This window comes from Rana temporaria, chromosome 1 (assembly GCF_905171775.1).
Source record: "Rana temporaria chromosome 1, aRanTem1.1, whole genome shotgun sequence".
NCBI classification, from domain to species: domain Eukaryota; kingdom Metazoa; phylum Chordata; class Amphibia; order Anura; family Ranidae; genus Rana; species Rana temporaria.
The window spans coordinates 204,224,283-204,246,709 of NC_053489.1; the positions used below are offsets into that span (position 1 = coordinate 204,224,283).

The following is a 22,427-nucleotide window of genomic DNA, read 5'->3' on the forward strand; positions in this document are numbered from 1 at the left end:
AACAGCCACAGATCTCTGGGCTGGCAAGTGTCAGCAGCTACAGAATTTGTAGCTGCTAACTTTTCCAAGATAGTTTTACTTGTTACATAAAGTGAAAGGTCTACTAATGATACTGTATACATTTTGATGAACAGACTGCCTCATTTCATTGTGGCTCCAAAATGCCATGAAACCCCCAAAAATACTATTTTTTGGCAACTAGACAGTTTAGTAAGGAAGCATGGGGAGTTTAGTTGTATATTTACCACAATGTTTTGTAAAGTAAATACGCTTAGATTTATCACAAAGTTGTCAATTTTCTTCATTACTGTTGCTGGCTGTACTGACTAGAGTGACATCACTGGTGTGGCAGATTAGAAACACTACTGCCAACTTACACTGGGACTGGTGTGGCTGTGTTCAGGAACCCTACAGATATTGTCATCAGACCAATTTTAAACTGGTGTGGCAGTAATCAGGAACACGGTTGATGGCTGCATAGGTATAATGGGGGGGGGGGGGGGGGCAGCAATTGTTTGTTGGCCATACATGATTTGAAGCAGACAGTTCAGCAGAAACCAGCCAAGATTTGAACAGTTAATGGGCAGGCCGAATGTACAACATTGAGTGATTACCTTGGGTGCAACAAGCATGCCAGATTCACTTATTGCAAGCAGCTGCTAGCAATTATCACAATCTTCTCCTTGCATGGGTGGTACAACCAGTCTGCCCATAAATGTATCAAGTCTTGGCCAGTCCCTGCTGAAAATGTATCCCCCCCCCCAATCTATGGGCAGCTTAAAGGACACTAAACAGTTATAACTTCTATGGTGTGGGCCCCCTGAATGCGAAATACTTTGTTGTGTTGATTGCCCATACAAATGAAACAATTGTAGGAAAACTAGTGTCCTACTTGCCGATTAGAAATCCACCAAGTAAAAAAAAAAAGAAAATGGCATATTAGAGCTCTTTTGATGTGGTTATTTGATTTTGAAAAAAAACATTTCACACATATATAAAACACGCAAATTAATAGTTTTGGTCTGCATTTATTAAATTTGGTACATACAAATATAGCTCTCACCAGGTACAGCTTAATACAACATAGAAAAAGTGAAACAAGAGACATTAAATTGGTACACAAGTCCAGAGTGTAAAGAACTGAGTAAATTATCCACTTCATACATAAAATACAGCTACATCACACTTTCTGCAGACTTCATCAAGTGTTTAGGAATCGTTGCTTTAAATTAGCAGTCACCACACTTTTGAATATTGTAGTAAACTCCCACAGTGCCTTCTGAAAGCAAAAAGGCTTTTAATTCCATCACCATATATGTTACAGTATCTTGCATAAAGCATTTCCTATAGTAGGGATGCAGTTGTATTGATCCTGAATGCCAATTGGGTCTGCATAAATCTGTCATAGTTTAGCAGCTGAGTTTTGAAGCAGGCATATAGCCGGCATCGCCAAGCATTCTTAGAGTTACACGACCATTGTGGTGAATCACAAGTTCAGTGATGCTGCCATGATTTAGGTCCATGCGTAGCCAAGCTTCAGGAGGCACCTGAAGAGCCCTATGGGAAGGAAGACAGTTTAGACTTTCAATCTTGGAAATGTGTCTAGAGTCTCAAAACACCTTACATAGTTTCCAAGAACAGTAGAGCCCCAATTGTTCAAATTCCAGGTGTTGTGCTTTTAAAGTGCATCTACACCCAATAAGGAAATGACAAGAAATCATGTTTCCTGCAGTCTGCCCATCATTTTCTATAGGCATTTGCACACCCAAATCACCTTGTGTGGTGCAGAATCCCCTTGCACCATGTTTTAATACATGGGTGCTCAACCTGTGGCTTTAGCCGTCGTGAAACTACGGTCAGCCTTGCAATGCCTCTTGGGACGTTCTGCAGCAGGAGGGACACAGGTTGAGCAACCATGTTTTAAAACCCCCCCTTATTAAAAAATACAGAGGTTTAAGCTTTGGGGTGCACACCCCCATGTCAGTTTCATAGCTCTGAGGACTATAGAATCACAACGAGAAAGGGGCTGGGTTCTGCAGTTTTATCCCTTGTCATGATACAGAGTAGTAGGATAGTGTTGTCACCCTGTTCTAGAAAGGACACCGAGTTGAAAGGTTGGAAAAGAATCTCATCCATGATCAATGCATTTAATAGCCAGCTCAAAAGGCTAGTAAACTGCAAAAAGTGTTATGTTTTTGAGTTCAGATAGGCTTTAATCCAGGGCCAACTTTAGAAGTTATTACTAAATTAGTTTTTGTTGGGGGGCGGGGGTTAATGGATGATGCAATATGCATACTGCATCTGGATTTCTCAAATATATATTTGAATGCTCCAATTTGTATGATGTTGAAAATAAAAAACTGAATTTAAAAAAGTTATTGGGCATTACAACCTACCTGGAAGGGTATCCCCTCCAGGTGTGACCAGTATTAGTGCACAACAGTACATTGAGCGATATGCATTGCAGGACAGTAAGAAATGGCAGTTGGTTAGCAGTAGGTAGTGACAGTGTAGGGGCTTTGGAGTGAGACAAATAGGCATTTGAGCCTTCAGTGCTGTGGGCTTTGCAGGGTTAAAAACTGCCAAGGCAGCGACAATTCCTCACTGCCCATCAACTGCAGATAGCTTCTGAGTGGTGGCAGGGTCTGTGTAAACTTTGCCATACAGAGTTAACAAATGTGAGCAAAAGGACTGACTCCTATTATGAGACCAGTTGGTCTCCATTCTGGTGGTGAATTTTCGACACAGGAGTACATAATGCAGTGCCAAAGATGACCCACTTCTATGATGCTGCAAAAAAGGCAGCTTTCAAAATGGTTTTGCTCAGGTACAATACAGAAACCAATTAAAACCTGACTTTAGAATGGCCCCAAAACCTGCTGGTTGCCCACATTAGGGGACCGATTGCTTCTCAGTGCCCATTGTGAACTTTGAAGATTAGTTACCACATAGCTCCCAATTGTCCCCGATTTGGTACAAAGTCCCTTTCCTCATTTTGGCCTGCACTTTCAAAAAGTCTTTCCCAGTGCTCAACCTCTCATTTAATTTCTAAAAATTGCAGTATTTGTACATTTAAAAAATAAAAACACCCCTCCCACACAAGCACTTGTGTGTTCAACTCATTTTTTTGTATTGTCCTTAAGGGGACATGGCATGGGGAGTGTCCTATGCTGACACACTTTTGTCAATATGCATCCCTCGTTCAACTCAAAAAGTTGGGAGGTACAACTTTAGATACATAAATGAGAACTTTTAAGCATTTACATATTCTGAACAAGTAGCAGAAAGCACTCAGGGGATGGTTTACTAAAAATGGACTGCACAATCTGGTGCAACCCCCTCAGAAACCAATCAGCTTCCAGGTTTTTATTGCCAAAGCTTAACTGAACAGGTTAAAGTTAGCCAGTTTGCTACCATGTACAGCTGTGCCAGATTCTGAGTGCTCCAGTTTTGGTAAGCTTACCTTAGTGTGCATAATCTATAGTCATTTTAACCACTTAAGGGGCTGTAAAGGTTTGTTTTTTTATTTTCCAAATAGGTTCCTTTAAGCTTGTGCATTGTTAGTTCACTTAACTTTTCCTTTGATTTCCCTTTTAAATGTCCCCCCCCGTCTGAATATCTCACTTCCTGTTCCACCTCAGTAAGTGTGCCCCATGTAGTCCCAAGGGAGGGGGGCGAGCATGCCGACTAACCCCCAGCCAGAACAGCTCAGATGGGGGCAAACGTACTGAGGAACAGCAAGTGAGAAATTCAGACAAAGAAAAAAAACATTTAGAAGGGAAATCAAAGTAAACCAACAATGCACTAGCTTTTTTAACAAACCTTTACAACCCCTTTAAGAACTGAGCCTCTTTGAGATTTGGCATTTACAAGTTAACAGTTTGCTAGAAAAATTACTTGGAACCTCCAAACATAGAAATATATTTCCAACACCCTAGAGAATAAAATGGCGTGCTTTGCAATACTTTATCACTGTATTTGCGCAGCGGTCTTACAAGCGCACTTTTGAAAAAAAAAAAAACGTTTGCATTAAACAGCAACGTTAGCCAAATTTGTTTTACATTTTGAAAAAGATAATGTTACAGAGTAAATTGACATGTCACGCTTCAAAATTGTACCCACTCATTGAATGTGACAAACTTTTACCCTGAAAAATTCTACAGGTTGCATGTTTGAGTCAGAGGTCTAGAATTATTGCTCTCACTCCAACGATCATGGCGATACCCCACATGTGTAATTTGAACAGTTTTCATAAGTGGGCGCTGCTCACGTATGCGTTTGCTTCTGTGCCCAACCAAGTCGGGCGCTTAAAATAAAATTTGACACTTTAAAGTCTCACATCTATTCCTATTACAAGGAGTGTAAAACATCCCTTGCAATAGAAAAAGCATAACAGGTCCTCCCAAATATTAGCTCTTTTGACTCCAGATCTCATATTTAAGACTAAAAATTAAAAAACCCTAAGAGCATTGGGCAGAAGTGACGTTTGACATTGCTTCCACAGTGGTATGGAGACAGATGGGGGCCATCTTCTCCATACCCAGCAATGGGTCCGGTAAGTGGGCCCATCTTCTGCCACCGATAAGTGATCTCACAGAATATCCGCTGCAGAGACCACATTTATCTTAGAGGACCCCACCCCCTCTTGAAGACTGTACTGGGTTATGGTAGCCATCTGCTACCATAACTGTATTCCTTATCAAAGTAGCAACATATAACGATGGTGGGTGGTCCAAGTGTGCATTATGCTGTAGTGTTCTAGCCCACCCTGAACTTGCACCTCCAGTACAGCTAAAAGACAATCTTTGGTCACAGTTCTGGCAGTGTACTTTGGTGCAGCCAAATTACACAATACTCTCCAGCTTACAGGCTGGTGAAGCAATAGGCCTTTATGGACTGCATTTCCAACACTCCCTTTGACTCACACAAAAGGCAAAAAAACAGCATAAGTTTTTTTTGCATGCAAAAATATTGGTTTGCCCCTTTTCACAAAAAGTGTAAGAGCAATGGCAGATTCCCTTACCTGCATACAATATAGCGGATAACATTATCATGGCAGACTATGATCTCATAGCTTTCATCCTTCTGTTCATAGTCAGCACGGTGAATAAAGCTTCTAAAAGCAGATTCTATACGTGGTCCATCATGAAAATACTGGAGGAGAGGAGAGAGATTTCCAGATTAGAACAATTAAAGTGACTTTACAGTCTTAAACACAGGTATACATTTACCTGCTCTGTACAATGGTATTGCACAAAGCAGCGCCAATCTTCAGAGGTCTCCTGCCAGGGTTCTTGGTTCCTCCTCTGTATACCACTATACGAAACAGCTTCCTGTGGGCTCTATAGGCACAGTGGCTTAACCCTGCCACCTTATTTGATTGACAGGAGCCAATAGACCCCACTGCCACCTTAGTCGTGGGCTCTGCATTTACAGAACAGACAGGCACAGCATTGGATAGAGTAAGGACTCAGTATTGGGGAGCCCGATACAAATGCTGCGACTTACCTTATGCAGGGAATGCATGAAGGCAAAAAAAAAAGTGTAGCTTTTACAACAAACCACATTAAGCATTTTAACAATGTACAAAACAGAAAATTTAGAATTTGAACTAGCTTGGACTTTTATTCCCACGTTTATAGCAAGCATATCCAAGCTGGCTATACAGATTGAAATTTAGCCAGTTTAGCAGGGACCAGTCATTTTGATCAGTGTATGGCTGCCTCCACAACACAATTTGACAGGTTGGATTTTTATTTCCCCCACCGATAAGGTTTCCTGGAGTTTCAGGACAGCTATTTGAGAGACCTTGGCTCCTCCCCTCTGTAGTAAACACTGGGCCAGCCATCTTTAAATTTCCTCCTCCCCTGCTGGCTCCTCAGTTTTTAAAAGAGCACCTCCAGTCCACTGGGGAGACAACATATGATACATAGTTAATCACATTTCCTTGAAGGAAAGGTTATACATTTGGGTGGGTACCTGTGCTGTTGTGAAAGAACATTAGTAAGCAACTTCATTCCCCCCCCCCCACCCCCATAAGTTTCAGGACAGCCACCTGATAAGCGAGCACATACCTTAGGGTGGGACTACAGCTTTTAAGACTGTGTCCAAAGGTCTGATCCTTTGCTGACCAAAAGGTCCACCCTATAGAGTCTTACAAAAGTGGCAAAGCTGGACCATGTTGCCACTTTACAAATCTGTTACGGCATTGCGCCAGATCAGTGGCAACGTCGCAGGCAGTGTGCCCTGATACCCTCTGGGATCTGCATGCCTCCTAACATACAAGCCTGCCCAATAGCCTCTTAACCACCTGGCTATGGTGCATTTTGAGGCCTTGTGCCCTTTCCCAGCCCCTAAAATAAGTGCTTTTGATTCATCCAATCAATGTAGGACACATCGATTGGATGACCAACATATGGAACTTAATTCCCTTTTCCCCTGGAAGAATTTGTACAAAACCAAGGTAAATATCTTGGCCTCCAATTGAGGCCACTTTAGGTAAAAAGGCTGGATCCATCTCAACAATGCGATCCAGGAAAATCTGGAGAAAGGGAGTGGGGGGGGGGGGGGGAGGTCTGATTGATAGGGGCCTCTATCTCACAGACCCTTCTGGCAGCAGTAATTGCTACCAAGAAGACCGTTTAAGTGTGAGCATCTTCAAACTGCAATTTTCCTGTGGTTCAAAAGGGTCCTCTGTCAGTTTGTAGCACCAATGACCGGTCCCATTTTGGAAAGGCTGGACCTTGTACCTTTTGCCTGCACAAGGGTTTAAAGAGTCTATGGGCCAGATTCACAAAGAGATACGACGGTGTATCTCCAGATACACCGTCGTATCTCTGACTTAGGACCAATTTCAGGCAGTGTAAGTCAGAGATACGACGGTGTATCTGGAGATACACCGTCGTATCTCTTACTTACACTGCCTGAAATTGGTCCTATCTATGCGTCCGATTCATAGAATCAGGTACGCATAGATATGGCTAAGATCCGACAGTGTTACACTGTCGGATCTTATTTTCAATTTAAAAATGGCGCCGGGGGCGTTCCCGCTGATTTACACGGAATATGTAAATCAGCGAGATACGCAAATTCACGAACGTACGCCGACGCAGTCTTCTTACGACGTTTCCGTAGCGGCTTTCCCGGCGTATACTTACCCCTGCTTCTATGAGGCGCAGCCAATGGTAAGTATAGCCATCGTTACCGCGTCGAGTTTGAATTTTCTTACGTCGTTTGCGTACGCCGATTCACAAACACGCGCGTCGCAAGTCACGCTCACGTCGAAACCACTGACGTCCTAGCGACGTCAGTGGGAGCAATGCACGCTGGGAAATTCCCCGGACAGCGCATGCGCATTTAAATCGGCGCGGGAACGCGCCTGATTTAAATAGTATACTCCCCCTAGCCGCGGAATTTGAATTCCGCCGGGGGTTTTACGATCCGCCGCCGCAAGTTTGGAGGTAAGTGGTTTGTGAATTACCCACTTGCCTCCCAAACTTGCGGGAGCGGATCTTAAATCACGTAGATCGAGCGGATCTATAGATCCGCTGATCTACGTGAATCTGGCCCTAAATATCCATGGATTGGACACTAGTTCTCTTTCCTGATATACTGACAGCACTGAAACCTGACTCAATGTGCTGAGGCTTTGACCTTTATCTGCTCCACTCTGCAGAAACTCCAAGTCCGCCACTGAACTTTGTATTTTAAAGGAGTTCTTGGTACACCATTTGCTAAAACATTTCTATACCCTCTGGTAAATGGTGCAAGTTAATTTCCCTGCTTTGCATCGTATGAAGTGGTTTGAGAATCCCTTAGCTTTCAGCAGCTTCTCAGAAACCAAGCAGCAAAGTTCCACCTTTTCACCTGGGGACGACACTGGACCCTGGGAGAAGAGATCCTCTTGGATTGGTAGCAGGCATGGACTGGCCATTGGGAAAGATTCCTGGTGGGCTGGTTTGCTCTGTGTGTCTCCCTCTGTAGTTTGAGTCTCCTGCGTGTCATAATGACAAGCAGGCAGAGCCAGCTCTAGCAGCAGGGCTGGATGATGTCATTTTAGTGTCCCTTTCCCCAACCAGGAGAGGGAGATATTTGCATCTCAGCGTTAGTTTGTGTGTATGTCAGGTTCTCTAGCAATTTCACGGGAGTTTGAAAATAGAAGACTTTCTAGATAGGAGATAATGGATATGCCCTTGATGCGAAGTGTTGCCAGGGATTACGTCAAAATTCTTATAAATATTCGGGACAAAGAGGAAAGGCTGAAGGGTACAGCCCAAAATTGAAGGTGCATGGATTTAGTCTTTGTTCTTATCGACAATCTTAGAAGTTTGGTGACTTTAAGCTATCGGGGTGTGCAAGTACGCATCCTTTAGATCCAGGGAAGACAGCAGTTTGGAGGCAATCAAGGCATTACCAAATACATGGAGTCCATCCTGAACCTTTTGAGGTTGAGTATTGGCCTGACCTTTTAAGGGTTTTTGTAACCCAACTATGTGGAAGTAGAAGCCCTGACCTTTCTTCTATTAGTACTTTGGTATTGACCTTCGAGTTATTTTATGGCTTTTATTAAGCCTCTGGCCTTTTGTTTGAGCCCTGGTTCACACTGGGCTGCGGGAGTGAGCTGAACTCGCACGATTTCAGTCCCGATTTCGGCCGCGATTTAAGAGACTCTGCACAGATGTCAATGTAAATTGCGGCCAGAAATCGCAAAAAGGAACTACTTTTTGAAATCGGTGCAGCGCCGCAGATGCGGCGTCGCACCGATTAGGACGGTGTCATTGCCGACAAATGCCGCCGATTTGAGATGCGATTTCACATGTGAAATCGCATCTCAAATCGAAGCAAAAACGTACCCAGTGTGAACCTGTGCTCAAGGTGATTGAGAACTCCAAGTGATATTTGTTTCCCCATCATTCTCAACATGAACATATTGGAGGATCTCTTTATTGTGGGGGAGGCCCCCAGTCTCTCCCCCCCGGTTTGTCATTGGGGGGCTTGTTCAGGACAAAAAAAAAAAAATATAATAATTTTGTACCCAAGGTAATTTATTTTCCACCTTGGGTGCACTAAAGCACGATCTTTTGTCGCCTCTTTGCCTCCATTTTGCTGTGGCTCTCCCCAGGCTGGTTTACATGGAAATGTTTTGTCCGTGCAACCCAGAATTTTCTCTAACCCTGGTCTACATAGCAAGTCCCCTGTAAATGGGATCCTGCAAAGTTTGGCTTTAGACACGCAGTCCCCCGGCCATGTCTTCACCCACTCTTGCGGAGTTGGATAAGGCGGAGAATCTGACTGCCATCTGTGCCAAGTCCACTGATGCTTCTGCGATATCTCAGAGCATGGGGGGGGGGGGGAGGGAGGGAGGGAACTGGCATCTGCTCTTTTGCAGTTCCCTCAATGTGGGCTTGTATCAGTCAGCCAAAACTATGTTTCGGGCCACTACAGTTACTGCCATAGCTGGTTTTAGGCTTCTTACGACTTTAAGAGGGAGTCCATCGCGTCGACATGATTCTCCCCCCCCCCCCTCCCCAACTTTTTTAAAACCATTATAAGGTTTCTTTTCTGGATCCTGCCATTCCCTTTGCCTCTACCAATACCTCATGGACTGGAAAATTTCTCTTTTCCTGTTCTCCTTGGCCCTCATACATTTGGTCATGAAGGTAGGTGTTTTTTGCAACCTAGTGTGGTATAAATTGCCTGCCCCCCACCCCCCTAGAGATTGTCCACCTCTTTCAGAGGCAGTTTGTACTGGGATGGCTTTCTGGAATCCTTCCAGAGCTTCTCCCTCTGATTCTTGGGAGCCGGAGGCTGTGCCATCTGGGTCCTCCTCAGCCTCTTCCCTGGTGACTAATGGAGGGCCTACACTAGTGGATGGCAATACTTGCATTTTTTTGGCAATGCTACCTGCTGTATTGAAAGAGTAGTCTGAAGCTGAAACCCTAAACAGAAAAAAAATAAAAATAAAAGTTATTTTACTGATGCTGCCAACTCACTGCCCTGCTCAGTGGTATGTTCCTGTATCAGTTTGTTAATACATTCTCTACAGAGTGTTTTTCCCCAGGAGTCAAAGTATAGTCCTACTGGAGGGACACCTTAGAGCTACGAGGGGCTCTGGGTCTGTCCGTTTTGTTCTGGAAGACAAAAAACCCACATGCATAAAACTACTACTTTACATTCTCCTACCCCCTTTCTCATGTGGGCTTACCTCACCAAGGCAAGGGGAGCTCCACCCTAGGTTCCCCTTAGCGTGGCTGGAGCTGGTCTCAGCTGGAGCAGTCTTCCAACATACTGGTGCCACGACTGGAGCTTGTGCCATCTCAACAATTTCAGCCCCTCTGTGGCCAGAACTGGAAGCTACAGGTCAACCAGCAGTGCCTGCCCCTTCCACCAGATGTGACCCCACCACCCAGCTTCCATGCGGTCCCAGAGCAGTCTTTGCACTGTGTGCTATACCAAGTTGCTGCAGGTCCGGAACTGCACCTCCATCTACCGCACTCGTTAGTGAAGACTGGAGCCCCCGACCTACACCTGCTCTCAGGGAATGGCAATCTTTCACCAGGTATGTTTTACCTGGCCTGTCCAAAGAGCCTCTGCTCCCTTTCAGGACTTTCTGCCTAAGCCTCCCTGGCTTAGATCTAGGTGGTGTATCCCCTCTGGAGGAAACACAAGGAGTCAGCAGGGGAGGAGGAAGTCAAGGTGGCTGTCCTGAAAGACAATTGGAGGAAATGCTCTTGACCACCGAGTAATTGACAGGACAAAAAAAATGTTTTGCCACCTGTAAGGCAAAATGATCCAGTATGCACTGCATACTAGCTCATTATGAAATACTTACCTTAGAACGAGGCATCGGTATCTGCCGGTCCACACCAAGAGAGATGACATTTTCCCTTGGCGGGTCTTCTGGGTATCGTGGCTCTATCGCTGAGTGGCTGGAGCCGCGATGTCGTCACTCCCACGTGGGAGACTTGTTTCCGGCAAGCCAAGAATCCACTGTGCACATGTGCCACTGCAGTCAGCGGCTCATTGCGAGGGGAACCTTTACGGTTGAGGAGTTTACCTACAGGCAAGCCTTATTATGGACTTACCTGTACATAAAAGTTAAATATAAATAATAAAAAAAAAAAAACAAACACACACAACCACTTTAAGTAAATGACACCTAGCTAGTGGCAATTCCAGCAGAGATTCAGCTTTCATATATTAAGCCTACCTAGAGTGGGAAGTCTTACATGGTAGGCGATTGAGTCACTGCAGGCAAGTATGGGGTCAGTGGACAACTTTACTGCTCCGAGCAGAGTGGGATGGAGAGGGTTCATACCTCTGACAAAGCACATCAAATGCCATGTACGTGACAAGTTGGTAACTTCTCCTGAAAGTGGCAATTTGTTCCAGAATTAAAACGATTTCATAAGCTACAGGATGTGTGCTGCCAATCTGTAGCCTCCTAGCTCTGCACTTAAAGCGTGGAGTTCCACCCTAAAAAACTAACTATTAACAGCTTGCCTTTAATGCAAAAAAAAAAAAAAAGCCCGAACCCTGTTTTAATGGTCAGCCTCTGGGACCATTTAGTTAAACAAGATTAAAGGAGTTGTAAAGAAAAAAATGTTTTGCCTAAAATTAATAGTGTAGAATAGTGCAATGATTGTTAAAAAACAAGTAAATCCCTATTAAATTCCTTCATCTATATCACCTCCGGCGTTCTAGTTTGTTCTCATTCACTTCCTGGTTTGCGGCACTCGTTCATGCAAGAACTACTTTTCGCAGTATGCATTGTGGCACACACAGTAATTCACACCTCCTTGAAGCCCAACGCGTAGAGAGCGTCCTGCTGCACAGATGTAGTTCCCAGGAGGTGGCGAGCACGTCACTGACCACCGCAGTAAAGCCTCCCTTTACGGTGGTGAGTTACAGACAAGCAGGAAGTGAACAGAACAGAACAAATAGAGCAACTTCTGAGCAAAAATGAACAATGAGGAAGTGAAAAGAGGAATGTCTGCAGGTAAAGGATGCGTATTATGAAAAAAAAAAAAAAAAAAAAAAAAAACCCTTTACAACCCCCTTTAAATCAGTTCTTTATAGCTGCTGGCTTTAACATTCCATGTTCTCTACACAAAAAGTACACAAGTCTCACGCAAAGCAAAATATCCTTACAAACCTAGAATGACTAGCTGTTTAGTAAAGAGATTTCATAGGACTCACCACAGCATCTGGTTTCCAGTGCTTGCTTGGTGGATCTGGTCTAATGGGAGACCCTTCTCTTAGCAAGTCAGAACCAATATGTGTCACACCTGTGAAAGAACAAGACAATTGACTGTTCACCAATATGGATGTACTACCAGCATATCCGAAATCAGGTGCATGTACACAATTACCATCACTTGCAGAGTGCACTGTGTAAATGCAGTTAGCTGGTGTTTACATTTAGAATGAGATAGCAGCACTAATCTTGTATATTAGGCTACCTTTTGAAGTTCACCTGAACTAAAGGACAGGGCTGTCTTTTCCATTGGGCACGCTGGGCAGTTGCCTGGGGGGCCCCCCATTGGCTGCCCAGTAAAAAATGGTGGAGAGCAGCGGGTCAGAACTGTATCGTGTCTACAGTCTGAGGAAGAGTCTGAAGAGGCGTCAAGAGTGGGAGCGCCTCCGGGATGGGGGGGGTCATGGGAGAAGTCAGACATGAGGAGACAGTAGGATAAAACCAGAGCAGCCATGCTGGAGCCGTGCATGTTGCACCTGAGAGGAGGTCAGTGATAGCGCCGCCAGTCCAGTCTAAGGGGCGGGTGGTTTCTGATATAAGGGGGGAGTGAATACAAAAATATTAGTGACCCCCTCTTACCTTAGTGTATTTACTCTACGGAAGGTGGTCTCTGGTCACCAGAGTGCCCCCACACATCAGAGTTCCTGGTGTTCCCCTTTACATCAGAATCTGCAGGATTCCCCCTGACAGTGAAAGGGAACTCTTATGTAAAGGGTAACGCTGCAGATCATGATGCAAGTGGGAACTCTGATGTAAAGAGAAAGCAGTGAACTCTGATATAAGGTAGTCTCTGGTCACCAGAGTCCCCCTCCACATCAGAGTTCCCACTTACATCATGATCTGCAGCGTTACCCTTTACATAAGAGTTCCCTTTCACTGTCAGGGGGAATCCTGCAGACTCTGATATACGAGGAAACTCTGAGAAGGCTGGGTTATAGTAACCTAACCTTCATGTCAATGAAGAAATTTGTAAAACTAATTTTAGGTACTTTTTTTGCAGTGCCAGTAAAAAAAATTAAAAAGTGGTTCTGCCAGTAAATTTCATGATTTTTGTCAGTAAATTCTCGTGCACGATTGTGTAGACAGGGCCCCAGTGCACTGTATTGCCCGGGGGCCTATAATGCTCTTAAGATGCCATTGCTAGAGGATGCCTGACCGCTCCACTGATCTTCTTCCAACACCCCCTGTGGGTTAGCCTGTAGGGCTTCACGCAGCCCCTATAGGGGGGCAGTGGGTTTGTGGTAAAAAAACATTGCACACATCAAGCAAAACTGGAAGCCATCTGTACACCATGGATAAAGCTAGTACTACAATAAATTCTCAGTCCTTTCTACACCCTTGTGTGACAGTTCCCCCCCCCCCAGGTGAAACTTTGCTCCTGGGTCCCGTCCCCCCCCAACTTGTTTTCCTGAGCACCATTGAAACCAGACCCATCAATCGAGCCCCCCCAAGACTGAATGAGGTTTAGTGGCTTGGGACAGTCTTGTAGATTTCCTGTGGCACACGCTTTTCCTTCCTACAGCGTGAACAAAGCTGTCAATGCACAGTGAGGAGGACTCACTCCTATAGCCTCAAGCCAAACAAGGTTTTAAAAGCTGTCCCCCCATCTTCCTTACCAGCAACTATATTTCTGCATTTGCAATAGAAGGGACCACCACCTCAATCTAGAGACATGCCTCTCTTTGATAGAGAACTGGATGACAAAGAGTTACCTTAAACTCAACGGAGCAAAAACAGAACTTATCCTGTTTCACGCCAAACGGAGGACTCAACATGCAACATCGTGGATACCCCCGCCCATTCTGGGCAAAATCATCTCCCCTAGCGCTAAAGTCAAAAGTCTCTGGGTCATCTTTCGATTCCTCCTACATGACAGACAATGGATGCACAAATAGGGTCGGTAGTCAGCGGATCTCACCATCTGTTGCGCCTACTACCCAGACTTACTCCTTTTATTCCCAAAGAAGACATAGCGGTCGTAGTGGGATCAATTGTGAACTCCAGACTGGACTATGTGAATGCCCTTTACCTCGGACTCCCAAAGTACAAAATCGCTCGTCTGCAAGTCGTTCAAAATACGGCCGCCAGAATTGTCACTGGGAAAAAGCCCTGAGAATCAATCTCACCTTCACTGGTTGCCAGTAAAAGACAGAATTGCTTTTAAAGCACTCTGTCTAACCCATAGACGTATCCATGGGAATGCTCCCCATTATCTATGCGAAAAAATAAAAGCTCAATCCCAATCGCATTCTGCGATCTACCAATCAAAATCTTCAGATACCAAAAGCCAACTACAATTCCAAAGGAGATAGAAGATTCGCGGTCCAAGGTCGCAGACTATGGAACGCTTGACCAACCAGCGTTCGGTTGGAGGAGAACCACTTAGCCTTCAGGAAAAAGATCCCAAGACTCATCTCTTTTGATATCAAATGAGACAGGAACATCAAGCGCCCAGAGGCGATTAAGGTTGCATGTGTCGCGCTATACAAGTTTCTCATTCATTCAGCAATGACAAGTAGAGAGTTCATTTTTTGCAACAAGCCATTTCAGTGTAGGCCAAAAAAAAAGTGCAAATGAGTAGAAACACCCCTTGATTACAGAGATTGATACGACATAGGTATGACTTTGAATATTTAAGCCACATGAGAAAGAATCTTGACTGTAGTGGGACCATGCACATCTACCTATTGATGTAAGCAACTGTTGCATTGTTTAATAGATGTTCTGACTTCTAAAAGTCAGCTCATCATACCAGGATTCTTCCTGGGTCCAGTGTTCTTGTGCCAGAAGGTGACCCTGAGGTTTAGTGGTGGTGGGAATCTCACCGAAATTAGGTCATTGAGACTTGACAAGGCTGGGGTGCTCTTTAGCCCATCATGACCGTTCTGGCCTGATCAGTTTTTCAGGCTCAGTCTCCTTGTACGTGTAGCAGTTTTCAGTGCCTTCTGCTGCTGAACGGACTGGGCTGCCAATCACAAGCAGCTTACAGTTTAGGCCTGAATAAAAGTGCATACTGTACAAGTGAAGTTTAGACACCAAGGGCCAGATTCACGTAGATCAGCGGATCTTTAGATCCGCTCGATCTACCTGATTTAAGATCCGCTCCCGCAAGTTTGGGAGGCAAGTGGGTAATTCACAAACCACTTACCTCCAAACTTGCGGCGGCGGATCACAAATCCCCCGGCAGAATTCAAATTCCGCGGCTAGGGGGAGTGTACTATTTAAATCAGGCGCGTTCCCGCGCCGATTTAAATGCGCATGCGCCTTCCGCGAAATTTCCCGGCGTGCATTGCTCCCACTGACGTCGCTAGGACGTCAGTGGTTGACGCTTACGTAAACGACGTCCATCCGTATTCGAGAACGACTTACGCAAACGACGTTAAAAAATTCAAATTCGACACGGGAACACCGGCTATACTTAACATTGGCTGCGCCTCATCGAAGCAGGGATAAGTATACGCCGGGAAAGCCGCTACGGAAACTACGCAAGAACACTGCGTCGGGTCCGCGTACGTTCGTGAATTTGCGTATCTCGCTGATTTACATATTATTCAACGTAAATCAGCGGGAACGCCCCCGGCGCCATTTTCAAATTGAAAATAAGATCCGACAGTGTAACACTGTCGGATCTTAGCCATATCTATGCGTAACTGATTCTATGAATCAGACGCATAGATAGGACCAATGTAAGTCAGAGATACGACGGTGTATCTGGAGATACACCGTCGTATCTCTTTGTGAATCTGGCCCCAGGTCTTAAAGTCCTATAGGTCATCTACTGTAAAGCCCAGTAGAGAGGAAAAACCCAGTTCCTTCCTATAGGAGTTTGCTTCTAGGCAAGATTGTGATTCCCGAGAGCCTCATCTTTGCCAATACCTAGGCACAATTTTTCCTGAGAGATTGGGAGGAAAAAAAAAAAAATCCATGACATCCAAGTTAATAAGCTTTCAGTAAAACCTCAACATCTTCAAAGGACAGTTAAGAGTAAAATACTGTTTACCAGTTACTACTAGTCTACATTAGGGACATTTTAGTTGCAGACAGGCATCAGGAGAAAGGCACTGGCTAAGGTGTAGTAGGAATTAAAGCCAGAGATAACTCAAAGCCTATACTGAAAGTGGAGATAGAAAAGTTTACTCTGAGGCTCAGCTTTTTGAACCAACCCAGTCATTCACTTCATACGTACCATCCAGATGCTGGCCAATTATTTCTGATGTCTCTTTGGCCCTTTGCATTGTAGAGTAGGTCAGCCCATTGTACGTGAAACCCAAATTAGCAAGGCGCTGACCAGTTAAATTAGCCTGCTCACGACCTAGGAGTATGAAGAAAATTCTGTTAAGGTATGAAAATTAAACAAAAATTGATGGGGGTGGGCAATACCATTTGGGCAAGTAAATCTTGTTTACAGAAAGTTCATTTAATACAGTACAAGAGAAATCCCAGATCTGAAGACATTGCCATGTGGACTGCCTCGCTCAAAAATTAGATCCCTAGATTTCCCAAGATCTCACTGGAAGGCCCATAACCTTCAACAGGGAAATGCAAGAATTTCCCAATTCTCCAATGTGCGATTTTGTTATGCGAATTCAGCATTTTACATGGGGCACGAACTAAAGGACAAGTAGACCTTTATTTTTGTCAAATCTGTTTTTAAATGTGAGCAGTATCCGTGAAGACAGGCTGCCTGAAATAAATGACCAACTAGTCATGCTGCCTGCAGTAAAGGAGTGATCCATGTACAGAGTGCATGTGGAGGGGTGTGCTGTGTACATCCAAGCACACATTCTCCCCAGAACTTAAAGGCTTGGAGTGAATTTGCACAAAAAAAAAAAAAAGCATTTTATCAGTGTTTCAGACTAAAGTTTCAAGGAAGTCTTAACCGCATTTGGATTTAGTACATTTAGCCACTTGCTGCACAGTCTCATCTTGAGAAAGGCTGCTAACTGACTAATGGAGGCACAGATTCTTGAGAGGTGGACAAAGGGAGAAATCAAAAAATCATAGGAAATAAGTTGTAATGGCCAGACACTGACTGATTTCAGCATGCTACAGAATAACCTGATGCAAATCAAGACATACAAATTGCATGCAAGTGGAGCAGAACACCTACCAAGTTGCGTTAGGACTTTTTCAGAGTCTGTTTCACCATTCACATTGTACTGTCCATGGCGAACAAGGAAAATATGACGTCTGGCCTTTGCTTTATATTTTTTTAGTTTGTTTTGCAAGTCAACCTCATTTCCATTCAGGCCATTTAGATTGATCAGAGACATTGGTTCACGTCTACAAAGAAAAAAAAATAAAATAAATTAGTGTCAGTTTATTCAGAGCAAAAGAGCAGCTACAGCCGCCCGCCCCTTTCTGGGGCACATTTGGCTCACAGGTATCCTGTCCCCGCTTCCGGAAGCCTCGGCCACGCATATTTGCATCACTGCTTAGGCTCCCTCCTCCCCCCAGTAGGAGAGAGGAGCAGAGCTCTGCACATGTACAGCAGGCAGGCCCGGACTGGCCATAGGGCATACGCCCGGTGGGCCGCATGTTACATCTCCCCAGGGGTGTACCAAGGGGTTGCAGGCCCAGAGGGGACGCCCAGTTTACCTGATAGCAGAGATCCCCACCCCCAACACAGCGCCAGATAGAGAGATGAGCAGGGCGATTTCTCCCCTCCCCTTGCTGCCCGCAGGACCAGTTAGAGGAGCTGCTTCTACTCCTCCACCTCCTCTCCTGTGTCTGTCCCGACCACTGTTTTGCTGCCTTAGGGATGTGGGCCAGAATATTCAAGATAAAGCCCAGCAAACAGAAAGGAAAGATGGAGTCCGATATCCATCCAGTCCCTCCTGCCTGAGTGCTGTACACTGATCATTAACCCCAATTCTCTGCGCCTCAACAACCCCCCCCCCCCCCCCGGGCTGCTCAGTCTAAAATGCCCGGGCCTATTTTTTGTCCCAGTCCGGGCCTGACAGCAGGGTTCCCAGCGTGAAGCCTTGAGGCTACACTGCCAAGTTCCCGTACTTGCAATAGAGCATGGGTCTTCAAACTACGGCCCTCCAGTTGTTCAGGAACTACAATTCCCATCATGCTTAGTCATGTCTGTGAATGTCAGTGTGTTACAATGCCTCATGGGATGTGTAGTTTCGCAACAGCTGGAGGGCCGTAGTTTGAGGATCCCTGCAATAGAGGCAGCGGCACTGGACTCCATGACAGGCAAGTGTCCAATTATTAAGTCAGCAGTTGCTGGCTTTTAATTTTTGAAGCTGTGGGCAGACCTCCACTTTAAAGCATTTCTCTACAATTCCAAACCTACCTCCTGCTGATTTTGCAGCCAATCCCCTTGTGGAGGGACATTTTATGGCTATGTAGCGCCCCCTTACTTCCAGTATGGGCACTACGCTAAAGTTAGTGGGGAATGGGAGAGTTATTCTTGCTCCCATTCACAATTTGTCAAATTTGGGCTGCTGTCATTCCAGAAATGTCCTGTAGGTCAGCCTGCGCTCCAGGGGTGTTTCCACCCCTGGGCGACAGGTGGCGCTAGAGGGGTTCTGGCAGAGCAATTTTCCCCAGCAGCCAATTAGAGGAGTTTTCCCTCACGGGGCATGCTGGGGGAGAGTATATCTGTGGCAGACGCCATCTTTATTGGTTCTTCCCGCGGGTTCCAGGTGCGGCATCCACCTTTAGGGTACGCGCATTCCAATGGACCCCGGCGATGGCCTTCCAGGCCGGGGTCAAATACTATGCGGAGCTCTATGTTGCCGAGAGGGGCCCCAGTGACTTACTGGGTCCCCAGTTCTATTGAGAGGATCCCAGGCTGGATGCCATTCGATTGGGGGGGGGGGGGGCTCGGCTTGAGGAGAACCCAGAGGCAGGTTGTCCAACAGGGCTTGAACGAACCAATCGGGGATCTGGTGACCGGAATGCTGACAGGTACGCTTTGCTGTCATCCGGTGACCTATGCTAAAACCTACCGGGAGGATTCGCTCCATTCGTCCATTTAGCTCATTCAAGTAATTGGCCTGTGGCAGAGGCCTAGAGCCAGGTCTGTGAGAGAGATCTGTTCCTCCCAGCAATTTAAAGTGACACTTCGGCTGCCAGGCTTGTGACAGGAGTCTGTCCAGGGGCACTTCACCCACTCTGGCTAGAGTGGCAACGAACTGTGATTTGTTACTACTGAGAGCAGGATTGTTCGGTTCTTATCCAGGCCTGATACTGCAAAGTTCTCCCTCTTTCTTCATCAATGTTGATGTTGGCCTGGAAATAAAGCATTGGAAAACCCTCTATTCCTTCCAGCTCAGATTGTTGCAGCAATCTGAACCGCAGGTGGGCCCCCTCCTTTCAACACATCACAAGTCCCAAAAGGCTATGGAACTATTCACAAGGCTCATGCAGGTGCAGCAGATGGCTGTGAAGTTGAATGGCTTACTTATGCTAGCGACTGCACCCAAAAGCTGATTGAAGAATCAGTTTGGGTAAAGACATCGCTGGATCCCTGGTCTCTATTTTAAGAGTCGGCAACTATAGTACTTGTAGCTGCAGAATGTTGGGGGGGGGGGGGGGAAGCCTGAGCTGGCCATCGATGGATCCAAATTTGACCATAGTTGACAAAATGTCAAACCCAGCCGAATATGAAACCACATCACTTCCTGTGACATCAGAGATGGACTGGCCATTGGGACTACAGGGAGTTTCCCGGTGGGCCGATGGCTCAGTGGGCCGGCTTCAGTGACAGCGGCCTAAGAGTTTCTCACTTCTGCCTAATCTTGTCCCATAAGGGGGGGGCACCAAACTGATTCTTTGCCCCGGGAGAAATAATGTCTAGCTTCCCCACTGGTACTGCCTATAAGAGTACCAGTATCAGCCGTTCCACTCTAATAAAGTAAAACGGCTAGTGAAGGGGGAGAGGGGGCTTGGATGGCGGGGGGGGGGGGGGTGCAGCAGTTGTCCGGCCGATGTGGGAGAGACCTGTCAAAGTGGGCCAGTCTGGATGAAGTCCAGGGCCAAATGTATGTCCCAGTCCAGCCCTGTGTGACATGTAATCAGCCATTCTAGAAAACTACACTGTCATTGCTGACAGCCATCTTGCTACACCCCACACTCAGAAGGTGCTATCAGACATTTTTATACCCACCCAATTCATGCAGTTCAGACATTAACAGTAAACTCTGCTTATGTAGTGCAAAATAGTATTTACAAGTCCCTGACTTTTTGATGTTGAATTTTAAAAAGGAGCAGCAATACTGCAACATGAAAATAGTGTCAAAGACTTGGAAAAACTGTTTTGCACTATACAAGCTCAGTTTACTGTTAAAATAAGTCTGAAGTGCAAGACTTCGGTGGGTGTAAACAAGATGTCCACTAGCACCTTCTGACTGCAGGCCTAGCATGGACAAATGCAGGGTGTAGCAAGATCGCCATCAGGTGACAAATTTGGGACAAAGGTTTTTACATAAATAAAAGCCGACTAATATAAGAGCCCCTGTTAGTATTAAAGGGGTTGATACAAGTCCATTTCAGTGGTTCTCAACTCCTGTCCTCAGGACCCACCAACAAGCCAGATTTTATGTTTTGCCTTGGGGAGATGCAGACTAGAAAACTGCAATCACCGGGCAGAAAATATCTTCTGTGATGCATTTCAGTTATCATGCAAACCTGGCCTGTTAGTGGGTCCTGAGGACTGGAGTTGACACACGAAAAGTATTTTATTGGAAAGAAAAGCATTAACAATCTTTTATTATGCTGGCCACACATTATACAATGTTCTTATTCAATTTCCTTTAGATTTACCTTCAACCACGTAGTGCAAGGGCCTGCCTGCATACAAATGGAAAGGGTTTAGTTTGACCTCATCTGGCTTTGATAAACCTAAAGGAAAAGTATACAAGAACATTGTATGATGTATGGCCAGCCTTACTTGCATGAATATGCAATCATGTATCCCCTTCTGTAAAGACCATCAATTCCAAATATGCAGGTTACATTATAGCACACAATGCAAGGGTGAACCAAGCATAAAGCAGTTGTATAATCTTTTTGTTCTTTTACCTACAGTACGCCTATGTTAACCTGTAGAAAAAATAAAATAAAAAAATATCTATATCTCCATATCCAGCGGTGCACAGGGGGATTCTCAGCTTAAGGCCCGGCAGACGCCGGACCTTGCCGAAAAGAAGTGTCCCATGCACATGCAACAATATCACAGCTCCAGCCACTCACAGCACTGGAGCCGCAATACCCGGAAGACACATTGAGGCAACATGTCAGCTACCTCGGCATGGACCAGGTAAGTTACCGATGCCTCATTCTAAGGTAAGCATTTCATAATGAGCTAGTATGCAGTGCATACTAGCTCATTAAGCCTTTTGCCTTACAGGTGACAAAAAAAAAAAAAATTCTGGGACTATTACAACCACTTTAATGGACAATGGGGGTTATTTACGAAAGGCAAATCCACTTTGCACTACAAGTGCACTTGAAATTGCACTGAAAGCACAGTTGCTGTAAATCTGAGGGGTAGATCTGAAATGGGGGGGGGGGGGGAAGCTCTGCTGATTTTATTATCCAATCATGAGCAAGCTAAAAAAAAAATATTTTTTTTGTTTCCTTGCATGTTTCCCTCAGATCTACGAATGCACTTTCAGTGCAATTACAAGTGCAGTCTGCACTTGTAGTGCAAAGTGGATTCACCTTTAGTAAATAACCCCCAATATCTACTTTGCCCACTATAGCAAGGTTTCAAAATAAACAGTCTGTAAATGGTCTCCACAGTCACACAGCCCTACTCTATAATAATAGTAGCAAACTAATTCTAATCTACAGTCAGCAGAGAAAACAGAACTCACCGGTCCCAGTTGTGGTCCCAGCTCCTGGTGAAGGCTGGTGGCCATGACACAGCACTTACGCTTGAGGCTTCCCCATTGTGCTTCAAAACTGTTGCAGCAAAAAGTGCTGCTCCACCAGCCAAGGCAACCCTGCGCAAGAACATGGTAACTTCTCAACAAACACACCAACACTCAGAGATGTCTGTCTGCAGGCCTTATATAGTAAGGTACTGTGGGAGGAGTCTGTGTGCAGGTGTTAGATGGTGAGGTGATGAGGCTTTGGGTAGGGCCCATTATCAATATCTAAGCCTGCCTTAAAGGGAAATTTGACTAAGGCTGGCCATACATGTTCAATTTTC

At 45.3% G+C, this 22,427-nt stretch overlaps 1 protein-coding gene across 1 annotated transcript; it reads right to left on the minus strand.

Annotated features, from left to right (window-relative positions):
• Positions 1-1,008: 1,008 nt before the first annotated feature.
• LOC120935763 (serine/threonine-protein phosphatase PGAM5, mitochondrial-like) lies at positions 1,009-22,280 on the minus strand. Its single transcript, XM_040347824.1, has 6 exons — positions 22,090-22,280; positions 17,367-17,539; positions 16,443-16,568; positions 12,199-12,287; positions 5,024-5,154; positions 1,009-1,557 (listed from the first exon to the last, which is right to left on the minus strand). Exons 1-6 carry the CDS (start codon positions 22,230-22,232, stop codon positions 1,410-1,412), a joined length of 810 nt encoding a protein of 269 aa, XP_040203758.1. The 5' UTR covers positions 22,233-22,280; the 3' UTR covers positions 1,009-1,409.
• Between the last annotated feature and the right edge of the window lie 147 nt (positions 22,281-22,427).

What these genes read in the sequence shown, in the direction of transcription:
- LOC120935763 (XM_040347824.1), bottom strand. Translation starts at nt 22,232, where the DNA reads ATGTTCTTGCGCAGGGTTGCCTTGGCTGGTGGAGCAGCACTTTTTGCT. An exon ending in TGGGACCACAACTGGGACCG is followed by an intron (nt 17,540 to 22,089) that starts GTGAGTTCTGTT and finishes TTTTCTTTGTAG; the next exon opens with ACGTGAACCAATGTCTCTGA. An exon ending in AAAAGTCCTAACGCAACTTG is followed by an intron (nt 16,569 to 17,366) that starts GTAGGTGTTCTG and finishes TCATACTCCTAG; the next exon opens with GTCGTGAGCAGGCTAATTTA.